Below are 12,014 nucleotides of genomic sequence, written 5' to 3'. Positions count from 1 at the left end.
CAATTTTCGATAATTACTGCCAGAGTTATGGTCCTTGATCACTTCAAAAAATCTTGTGCACACTCTAGAGGCTAAAGTTAATATCCGATTGAGTTTAAATTTATACGCAGTGTTCAAGGTCATAAGACGAAGAAGTCTATTCATTTTCAGCAATTTTCGATAATTACTGCCAGAGTTATGGTCCTTGATCACTTCAAAAAATATTGTGCACACTCTAGAGGCTAAAGTTAATATCCGATTGACTTTAAATTTATACATAGTAGTGTTTAAGGTCATGAGATGAACAAGCCTATTGATTTTCAGCGATTTCCGATATTTACTGCCAGAGTTATGGCCCTTGATCACTTCAAAGTTAATATCCGATTGACTTTAAATTTATACACAGTGTTTAAGGTCATGAGACGAATAAGTCTATTGAATTTCAGTGATCTACGATTATTACTGCCAGAGTTATGGCCCTTGATCAATTCAATAAATCTTGTGGACGCTCTAGAGGCCAAAGTTAATATCCAATTGACTTTAAATTTATACACAGTGTTTAACTTCATGAGACAAAGAAGCCTATTGAATTTCAGTGATTTGCGATAATTACTGCCAGAGTTATGGCCCTTGATCACTTTGAAAAAATCCTGTGGACGCTCTAGAGGCTAAAGTTAATATCCTATTGAGTTTAAATTTATACACAGTGTTTAAGGTCATGAGACAAAGAAGTCTATTTATTTTCAGCGATTTTTGATGATTACTGCCAGAGTTATGGCCCTTGATCACTTCAAATGCTCTACAGGCTAAAGTTAATATCCAATTGACTTTAAATTCATACACTGTGTTTGAGGTCATGAGACGAAGAAACATATTGATTTTCAACAATTTCTGATAATTACTGCCAGAGTTATGGCCCTTGATCACTTTGAAAAATCTTATGACGCTCTAGAGGCTAAAGTTATCATCCGATTGACTTCAGATTGATACACAGAGTTTAAAGTCTTGAGACAAACAAGTATATTGATTTTCAATGAATTTTAATTTAAAAATATGTGACAACTCTTGTTGACTGCCCGGACGATTTAGCTGCTGTGGGCGTATGTTTCGTTGCCTGGCAACCTATCTTTTTTTTGTTGTGTTTTTTTTTTTCAGACCGAATCTATTTCTGTCTGTAAATAATAAATCCGATATTATGTGTGATTTACGATCTCAGCTGGATGTTGTTAATAAAATACCCAGTTTTAACGGACCTACCATTATATACTGTCCTACCAAAAAAGCCACAATGGAAGTTACAGCCGTTTTACAAGGTAGGTGGGAGGTGGCTTAAAGTAGCCTGGACTGCTTTGATGTAGTCCAAATGCAGTGGTGTGAAATTGGGTTGAAATGGAAGCTTGAGGGGGGATGGAGAGAGAGAAGGATAGGGAGGGAGAGAAAGAGAGAATAAATTAATAGCCACTTTATGTCCTGATGACTATTGTTTGGTTTGAAATTTCCAAACTTAAAAACTTGAAACTAAGGTTTTATTTCCCTATGCCCAAGAAAATGTAATATTTTAGCTTTAATAAAATGTGATCTTTATACACCCCCATGGAAATGTGGATGTATATTGCCGTCGTCCCCATCCGTTTTTCTGTCGGGCGTTTCGTCCGTCGTCCACAATTTCTTGTGAACGCTCTAACTCCAAAAGTTATTATCCGATTGTTTTAAATTGACATATATGGTTTACATTAGTGAGATGAAGAAGCCTATTTAATTTCAATAATTTCTGTGTATTATGTCTAGGGTTATGTCCCTTGTTTCAATTATTGAACCTTGTGAACGCTAAACACCAAAAGTTATCATCCGATCTTTCTGACCTCATGGTTTTTTTCCGGTTTCCTCCCACTGCTAAAGACCCCTACGCGCAAGCGAATTATGGAAATAAAATTGAACTATATGTTAGTCCCGAAATGACCTAGTTTGTGTCGAGTGGACGTTTAACCCCATTTCTCTCTCTCTCTCTCCGATCTTTCTGAAATTTATATGCATGATTTAAATTAGTGAAACGAAGAAGCCTATTGAATTTAAGCAATTTCCGCCAATTCTAGGGTTATGGCCCTTGTTTCACTTTGTTGCGCCTTAAGCTCGCTCTAACATCAAAAGTTATCTGCCGATATGTATGAAATTTAAATGCGTCATTTAAATTAGTAAAGAGAAGAATCCTATTGAATTTCAGCAATTTAGAATAATTACTTCTAGAGTTATGGCCCTTGTTTCACTTTGTTCAACCTTGTTAATGCTCGATTGATGAAGTTATCAACCGATGAAATTTATATCTATCATTTAAATTTGTGAAACACAGGTCTATTGAATTTCAGCAATTTCCGTCAATTATTTCTAGAGCCATAGCCCTTGTTTTACTTTGTGAAACTTGTGAACGTTCGAATGACAAAAGTGATCATCTGATCTGTATGAAATTTATATGCATTATATAAATTAGTAAAACAAAAAAGCCTGTCAAATTTCAACAATTCCTGTAAACTATTCCAGAGTTGAGGCCCTTGTTTCAGTTTGTAGAACCTTGTGAACCCTCAAACGAAAAAAAAATTATAATCTGATTAGTATGGAACTGTTTTATAAAGCCCCCCAATTATCTACAAAGGAATAAATATACTATTCAAAAAAAGTAGGGGATATTTGATTTTGGGGGCATAATACTAAAATATGCAAATGACTACGAAAAAAGTCACTATAGAACCTAACAGAAGAAACATTTCCAGTTACATGTGACGCCCAAACGCACCAATAGCTACCGCATGGAATGCAGGTGATGCTTGGGATCATCATGGGGGTCCAACCCAAGATTTGCACGACTCTGACTTTGAATGTTACAGTCATTGTGGCATTGAATTCCAGGGTGGAAACATCAGTTTAATTGTTTTAGTGACCAGAAAACAAATTTTGATATGCGTCGGCTTACCCAAAATGAAAGGTTACGTGCCCTTGGCATGCTACAGATCGGCACAACACAGGCGGTTGTGGCGCTGACGATGAATGTTTCTCAGTCTGTCATAAGCAGGCTATGGTCCAGATACCGTGATACACAATCTGTACAGGACAGACCACGCTCAGGTCGACCAAGGGCGACAACTCAAGCCCAGGATTGATTTATCCGTCCCTTGGCCTTGAGAAATCGTGTCATCACAGCAAATCAGATCAGCGCTCGTTTTCAAACAGACACTGGTGTGAGAGTGAGTGGCCAGACGATTCGGAATCGACTGCATAGGGGTCACCTTCGCGCCCGACGTCCTCGCGGGATCCCTTGTTTGAGAGATCATCACATTCAGGCAAGACGTCGTTGGTGTAGGGATCGTCAACACTGGGATAATCGACGCTGGAGCAATGTGATGTTTTCAGATGAGTCAAGGTTCACTGTTGATTTTTTGGACAGACGTAGGAGGGTGTGGCGTCGTCGAAACGAGCGCTTCCAAGACGTTAACGTCATCAGACATGATCGATTTGGGGGTGGTTCTGTTATGGTGTGGGGAGGCATCACTGTTGCTGGAAGAACGGCTTTACATGTTGTTGCAGGGCGTGTTACAGGCCAGTACTACCGGGACAACATCTTGGCAGTCCATGTTGTGCCGTTCGCACGACGTCATGGCCGCCGTTTCATCTTCCAGGATGACAACGCAAGATGTCACAGGGCCAGGATCGTTACAGGTTACCTCCAACAACAGAACATCACCACATTACCTTGGCCAGCACTGAGTCCCGACCTCTCCCCCATCGAGCATGTCTGGGACATGCTTGGACAGAGGTTACGTCAACCTCAACAACGTCCTGCCAATGTCCAAGAACTTGCTGCTGCGTTGCAACAGGAATGGGACAATCTGGACCAAAATGACCTTAGACGTCTCATTAGGAGTATGCCACGTCGGATCAATGCTTGTTTGGCAAACAGAGGAGGATTTACCCGTTACTGACTTGGTTGTGATGCTGTGGTAACTTTGCTGTTTGACCCCGGGTATCATTTTACCCTTATAATGGTCAGTCTGTGCCTTACTTAGTCTAACGATCATTTGGAATAAATCGATGAATGTGAACTTCATTTCATTTTGTCATTTGTTTCTTCGTCAGTTTCATTAGGTGACTTTAATAACACTTAAAAATCAAATATCCCCTACTTTTTTTGAATAGTATATGTATAATCTGATTAGTATGGAACTGTTTTGTAAAGCCCCCCAATTATCTACAAAGGAATAAATATGTGACAACCCTTGTTGACTGTTCGGACGATTTAGCTGCTGTGGGCATATGTTTCGTTGCCTGGCAACCTATCTTTATATTTTAGCAATGAAAGTAGCGTGTTTACCATATCACGCTGGTCTGTCATTACAAGCTAGAAAACATGCTCATCATCAATTTGTTAACGATCAGATACAGGTAAATATATAATAACTAGGACTGGGGGGTGCTAAATATGTCTATGTGCATTCAAATCATTGTAATAAAATGGTACCTTTTGTAAGTCCTGAAATGACCTAGTTTGTGTTGTATGGACATTACACTGTTTGTGAACAGTCTACAGGTCACGATTTTTATCCGATTTCAATGAAACTTAAAATATAGGTTTATCACCCTAAGATCTTGGTTCCTTTTGATATCGGCATGTATCGGACTGTAACTTCATGGATTATGGCCCCTGATTGTACGAAAAATCACTTTTTTAGCTTGTGAACACTGTAGAGGTCACAATTTTTATCCGATTTAGTTTAAACTTGAAATGTATGATTATAACCCAAAGATCACGGTTCCTTTCGATATTCACGCATATCTGACCGTAACTTCCAGAATTATGGCCCCTGATTGTACGAAAAATCGTGTTTTTAGCTTGTGGACCCTATAGAGGTCGTAATTTTTGTCCGATTTAAAAAAACGTATTATTATATCACCGTTACACCCTAAGGACGGCTGAGTTCGAAATTCGTGAAAATCTACCCAAAACTGACAGACAAAATGGCCGCCCCTCGTTCTCAAATAGCTTAAAAATATGGTATATCAAGGTTGTGGACCCTATAGATGTCACAATTTTTATCTGATTTGGTTGAAACTTGAAATGTAAGTTTATAACCCAAAGATCGTGGTTCCTTTCGATATTTAAGCATATCGGACCGTAACTTCCTGAATTACGGCCCCTGATTGTACGAAAAATCGCGTTTTTAGCTTGTGGACCCTATAGAGGTCATAATTTTTATCCGATTTAAAAAAATGTATTATTATATCACCGTTACACCCTAAGGACGGCTGAGTTCGAATTTTGTGAAAATCGGCCCAAAACTGACAGACAAAATGGCCGCCCCTCGTTCTCAAATCGCTTAAAAATATGGTATATCAAGGTTGTGGACCCTATAGAGGTAACAATTTTTATCCGATTTTGTTGAAACTTGAAATGTAAGTTTGTAACCCAAAGATCTCGGTTCCTTTCGATATTCGCGCATATCTGAACGTAACTTCCTGAATTATGGCCCCTGATTGTACGAAAAATCACTATCCTTTAGCTTGTTCTCTATCCATCTCTCGAAAATGTGGGCGTATCCTGCCTGGCACCCGCTGGTTTAAACTAGGAACCGTAGTGGCTGAGTGAGTAAAATGTTGGCTCGCTAACCTTGAGGTCCCGTGTTTGATTCCTGTGTTGGCCGACAAAGTTCATCAGGATTTTCCGACGTGGTTCCCCCTTGTCAGTGGTGAAGAACACAAGGCCTGGCAAGTTACAATGTATAGTTGATCAGATGGGACAAAAAAACGAGATCCTGTGTACACATTGGCATGCACGTTAATTATCCCTTGGCTGTTGGAATTCGATATAAGAGTAGGTTGTAACGCTGCTGTCCTGGCAAATTTTCCCTCATAACGCACTGCATGGCGCATGCCCATCCTCATTAGCCCAGTTCAGAGCAAAAACAGTAGGATGTTAAACCCCATTTCATTTGATTTTGTTTGGTTTATAACAGGTGGTTGTAGCTACTGTAGCGTTTGGTATGGGTATAGATAAACCAGATGTTAGAAAAGTTATACATTATGGAGGTAAGAGAAATAAAGTTTGATTGTGAATCCCTTGTAAAACCTACAATATTGTGAAAGGATCTAATATCAGACCAAAAACTATTCAGTATTGACAAAGATATGATGAATTAAAAATTTGTCAACATTCTGCAGCCAGTGCAGTTGATATGTCTGATATAGTCAGATGATACACAAGATATAGTCAGTTGATACACAAGATATAGTCAGATGATACACAAGATATAGTCAGATGATACACAAGATATAGTCAGATGATACACAAGATATAGTCAGATGATACACAAGATATAGTCAGATGATACACAAGATATAGTCAGTTAATACAAGATGTAGTCAGATGATACACAAGATGTAGTCAGATGATACACAAGATATAGTCAGTTAATACAAGATGTAGTCAGATGATACACAAGATATAGTCAGTTGATACACAAGTCTGCACCACCTATGATTTTAATCCAAACCCGAAGATCATCTAACGTTGATATTTTGATTTGATTTTCTTAATTAATTGTTAAAGGGGCATCATGGGAGATTAGATAAAGAGTTTACAGTTCTCCCTATCATAGTTAAAAAAAATAGTCAAATTGCTCCAGTCTGAACCAAGATATTAGCTTTAGAATTTTAGGCTAACCTCGATCATCATTACTAAAGTCAATTACCCGTTTTTATATTTAATTATTTTTAAAAAAATGTATTCAAATCCAGTAAATATCGCAGGCTAGCAATGTCATCTAGAGTTGATTATGGTCTGGATAAGTTAATTAATGTCTAATTAATAATTTAGATAACATTTCAGGCCTAAAGAAAGGCCTGCAATAGGCAGATTTAGTTCTTGTATAATGTATTTTTAATAATCAAGTTATGTATTTTGTAGCTCCAAAAGATATAGAATCGTATTATCAGGAGATAGGTAGAGCTGGTCGAGATGGTTTTCCAAGTACCTGTCAAGTCTTCTATTCACATGGGGATTTTAATGTAGCAAGGTAAATCTTATCTCAATCTCAAATTAACCCTTAAACTACCGCTCACTCTAACACCTCAAACTGACCAGTTGTATGAATTATTATTTTAAAATCCCATCTCCATCTCAAACTGTGCCAGTTGAGTGAACATAAACTAATTCTAGGTGGTTTCCAACAGTCTAGGGAGCTGTCTGAATTGTTATGAATTATTTAGGTCTGTATTAACCCATTTAACCCTGAGCCAATTAAAAGATTAGCTACCCTACCCCTAAGCTCATTAAATCAGCAGGGCCCATATTCCTAAGCCAATCAGTGGATTATTGTTAATCCTAATACCCTCTACAAAATTGCAAATAACAAAAAAAATATTTTCTAGACACAGAAATACTCTGTTACAAAAATGCACAGATTGTCGTGTTCTTTCCAATGATATAAAATTCAATTGTACAAAGTAGCAATTATATTACTATAAATAATGTTGAAAAGTCAGTTCCACTAAAATTATGACTTTCTGTCATGTAACAGTAAAATAATGTGAATAAGTATCCCCTAAGAATTTTTTTTTTTAAATAGAACACAAATATAGTCCCCCGCTTTGATAGCAGTGTTCAAAGTAAATATAATTATAACTTTTAAAAAGAAATATCACCCCAAATGACGGTCACTTCATTGCTATCGGCATTTAACATTACTGCCATTCTTTGGATATACGACGGGAATATTCTTTGCTTCATTGCGTCGAAAATAAAAATATATAGTTGAAATCTTCGACAATGTAATATTCCTCTATGTAGCTTGTATTAAATCCAAAATGTTTTGATTCAATTTAGCTTCCCAAAGTCTAGAATTATTAGCCGTAAGTTATCGTCTGTTTGAAAGCGTGTTCAAGATGGCGGCGACATGCTTGATTTCGACTCGAGTACATGTATTCTTCGCTTCATAACGTCTAAAAAAATAATAAATAGTTGATTTCTTCGACATTATCATATTCCACGATATGCCTGGCAGTAAATCATAAAAAACCTGATTCCATTTCACTTTCCATATCATAAAATTATTAGCAGTAGGTGACGACGTGAAAATATTGGAATAATGCCAAAGTCATTGACACAGTGTGAATTTTCACCTCTGACCTATTACGTAAATACAGGAAGATCCTTTGTTGAAACGTACGTTTTTTATTCGATAATTAGCGAATATAACATTCCTTTTCATTAGGTATTTTATTTTTATTACTCCATCACCATTAATTTCAGAAGGGGGGTTGGATGGCTGAATGGTTAGCGTGCGCGCACTGTATCATAAAGTCTGTCATTGAGTCGACTGGCGTGGTTTCGAATCCCCGGTTGTACGTGACAAGGAGTAGGGTCGCCTGTCCAACCTCGTGGGTTTTCTCCGGGTCCTCCGGTTTCCTCCCACTGCTAAAGACCCCTACGCGCAAGCGAATTGTTGAAATAAAGTTAAACCATATGTTAGTCCCGAAATGACCTAGTTTGTGTCGAGTGGACGTTAAACCTCATTTCTCTCTCTCTCTCTTAATTTCAGAAATAAAAACAATAGAAATGTGTTGATTGATCTCGCGCTTTATTTCGCTAATGCCGTTGCCAAGTATGATGGGTCCGCAAGTTGATTCGCTACCGTCAAGCGCTGGCTGCGAGTTGATTCGCAATCGTCAAAAATGGGTTAATTGACTGTTTGTGACAGTCTAGGGAACTGTAGTGTTTAAAGTACAGAGTTTAAAATTAAGTAGTAATGACAATAATGTTTATATTTTTATTGCAGACATTTTATAAATGTCCTCAGTAGTAAGGATGGTAATGTTTATATATTTTAGACATTTTATAAATGAGATTAGTAGTAAGAAATTCCAGGAACATAAAACAGAAATGATGTTGAAGATGCAGCAATATCTGGGTACAGCTGGTTGTAGACGGAGGTCAGTAATAAAATCATACAAACTTACCCAGACCTGAGCCTTGGCAAACATACCTAGACCTGAACCCAGGGTCAGTAAACATACCCACACCTGAACCCAGGGTCAGTAAACATACCCAGACCTGAACCCAGGGTTGGCAAACATACCCAGACATGGGCTTGGGGTCAAATATTTATGATGTTGAAATGATTTAAATTTGCTGATTGTGGGATTTTGGATCCGTTGCAAACTGCCATATTGTTGAAGTTGCAATTCTAAAAGGATTAATAGTCGAAAAAAAGATATGATAAATTACCATTCTTCACACAGAGAAGTATGTACTCTACTTCGAGATTAGATCTCTGCGCTAAATAACCGCCATATCCAACAATTTATATACTGTTTTGTAATGCGGCCGTCTATAAGTGTTGGGATAAAATGTTATTCTGATTGAATCTGAATATAATTTTATGATGTCTTACTGTGTTAATTGATTATTATAAGACATCAGGACCAGTGACTTTAAGTTTTATTGAGTCAAGTGACGTGGTTTCTACTCTTCGCTTATACGTGACAAGGAGTGGGGTTGCCTGTCCAACCTTGTGGGTTTTTCTCTGGGTCCTCCGGTTTTCTCCCACTGCTAAAGACCCCTATGCGCAAGTTAATTATTGAAATAAAATTGAACTGTATGTTAGTCCCGAAATGACCTAGTTTGTGTTGAGTGGACGTTAAACCCCATTTCTCTGTGTCTCTCAATTGTCAATATTGGTCAAGAGATGCCTTGTCACTCAAAATATACTGGATTGAAACCTTTCTTGTGATTCATTTTAGAGAATTCAGATCAGATGAGTAGCTTATATTGTCTATTTCGTGATCTGGTAACTGAAATGAAATGTCCTTTAACGGCCTACTTTTCTGCACCAACTGGGCTAATGAGGTTGGAATCGGCTAGCACTGTGTTCTCTATTAATAATTTTGTCAGATCAACTAATTCATGAAAACTAAATTTACCTAGTGTGTTTATTTAGAAATTTAGAGACTATTTTTCTTGGGAAATGTACAGGACCTTTTTTTTTTAGAAATTTTGAAACTATTTAGAGATTTAAGGACTAAGTCTGTTGAGATGGTTTAACCTCACTTTCCCCACATTTGATTGTTTTGATAAAGGATTAGGAGGTTACTAGACTGTGTGTGTAGGACTATAGTCTGTTCTAATTAATTAGTATCACTGGTGTAAATTATTGTTACTGGTGAACAATTCCCACTATCAGTAGATTGGGCAAATCGGTGAAATCAGTTTACTAATAAATTTACATTCTGAGCAGTTTTGATGTTATAATTAATTTGAAATAAAAATAAATAAACTACTGATATTTTATCACAGCTTATCAGTTGATCTTTTTAGCTCCTCTGAATCACAAATGGTAATTCCGAAATGGCGAACGCTCTGGTTAACTTTGGATACATTGCTAATACTAAAGGTGGTCAGAATTTATATATGTATTAATTTGTATATTATTAAAATTCTGGAAATGGTATAATATAAGAATCCATATTATATGTATTTTTTTTACATGTAATCTTTTTCACTAATATTATTTAAATCATTTTGTTGAAGTGCCACAAATTTGTTACAGACTATACTTTAAACCCCCTTTGTTGATTAATTAGTCATGGCCTGGTGGACCCAGACTCTAAACAATAGATGTGGGGAATGTGAGGTGTCCCCGTTGAGATATGAATTTAAGGACTAAGTCTGTTGAGATATTTTCAGACTATTTAGAATTTTTAGAGACTTATTTTTTTTTTTTTAAACTGATTACTGATTAATAATAATAATAATAATAATAATTGATTTATATAGCGCCAACAATTCAACTCGGTGAGCTGCTCTTGGGTGCTTTACATAAGTACAACTAATATAAAATTGCAACAATCACAACATATTAATCCATAAAATAAAAGACATAAACAAAAAACGGAGAACATTATATAGTACACATGGTAAAAGTCTGACACAAACACAGCCAGAACCGTATTCAATCAGTTGTATATTTGATTGAAAAGTCGGGTTTTGTGATACTTTTTTAAAACTTTAAATAGAATTTGCGCTTTTGGTTTCGTTTGATATTGAATTCCATAACTTCGGAGCACCTACGGCGAAAGATTACAATTACTGAGTTTAATACTAAACAATGTTTCGACATACTCTCGACTTTATCAAGACAAGAGTATCCTCGTCAAAATGTCGCTTAATAAAAGCCAGTCAAAGAAGATATTGCTGTTATGTTTTATTTATCTTCAGAATATTGTTGGCTCATTTTGAAGGTAAGAAGTTAGAAGATATCGGTGGTACCGAAAACTGCTGTGATAATTGTAAAAACAAGTAAGTAAGCAAAATAGCTGTACCCTGTTTAATACCAGTCTGTGATCGTTAATTCAGGGATTTTTAATCCTTCGTACAATCTGATTATACCACAACCTCCCACTACAACCACTTTTTAACCTGATTGAATCCCATGTTTCTGAAGCAACGACTGCGAGTTTTACAACATCTGGCTGTTGCTTGTTTACTTCACAATTCCTGAACTTATTATAGCTATGTTATCTACAGACACGTGAGCAGTAGCCTCCAATCAGAGGTTGTGACATCGCGACCACCACGGAAGCCTTGACATTGAATGAACCTTGAACTTTGCAACTCGATTATCACAGGTAGACATTTTAGCTTGAAAGCGTTAGACTTGGTATTCGCAACGATCGAGGAATCTGATAGGCTCACACGTTGGGCTTGTACCCAATCGAAATTAGTGCTGAAATATGTAGGGTATTACGTGAAGGCCTTGATAAGAGGTACGTAGTTAATACGGGATCAAGCCTGCTATTGAAGGAGATCATCCACTGTTGATATTTTGTTTTTGTTTTCTATATGTTAGTCTAATAGTTGTATATGGATATGGTTTATTCTTTGACAGGATTAAACAGAGTCGTTATAACAACTGGTCTGGTAAACAAATATCGACTGATGAACCGGTTGATTATAGTAAAGAGGCAGCACATCTTTTTAACGCTATCCAGGTACG

General features: G+C 36.9%; 1 protein-coding gene across 1 annotated transcript in view; it reads left to right on the top strand.

Annotated features, from left to right (window-relative positions):
- LOC126831558 (bifunctional 3'-5' exonuclease/ATP-dependent helicase WRN) overlaps positions 1 to 12,014 on the top strand; it is a 56,308-nt gene that overhangs the window by 26,625 nt on the left and 17,669 nt on the right. The window contains exons 11-17 of the mRNA XM_050562115.2: positions 1,135 to 1,292; positions 4,319 to 4,410; positions 5,979 to 6,051; positions 6,929 to 7,037; positions 8,851 to 8,952; positions 11,237 to 11,317; positions 11,907 to 12,009. Coding sequence (XP_050418072.2) covers positions 1,135 to 1,292; positions 4,319 to 4,410; positions 5,979 to 6,051; positions 6,929 to 7,037; positions 8,851 to 8,952; positions 11,237 to 11,317; positions 11,907 to 12,009 — 718 coding nt within the window. The remainder of the gene's footprint in view (positions 1 to 1,134; positions 1,293 to 4,318; positions 4,411 to 5,978; positions 6,052 to 6,928; positions 7,038 to 8,850; positions 8,953 to 11,236; positions 11,318 to 11,906; positions 12,010 to 12,014) is intronic.

The sequence above is a fragment of the Patella vulgata genome, chromosome 9 (genome assembly GCF_932274485.2).
Source record: "Patella vulgata chromosome 9, xgPatVulg1.2, whole genome shotgun sequence".
In the NCBI taxonomy this organism is placed as follows: Eukaryota; Metazoa; Mollusca; class Gastropoda; family Patellidae; genus Patella; species Patella vulgata.
The sequence above is the reverse complement of the archived record's forward strand: the minus strand, read 5'-3'. Positions and strand labels throughout refer to the sequence as shown.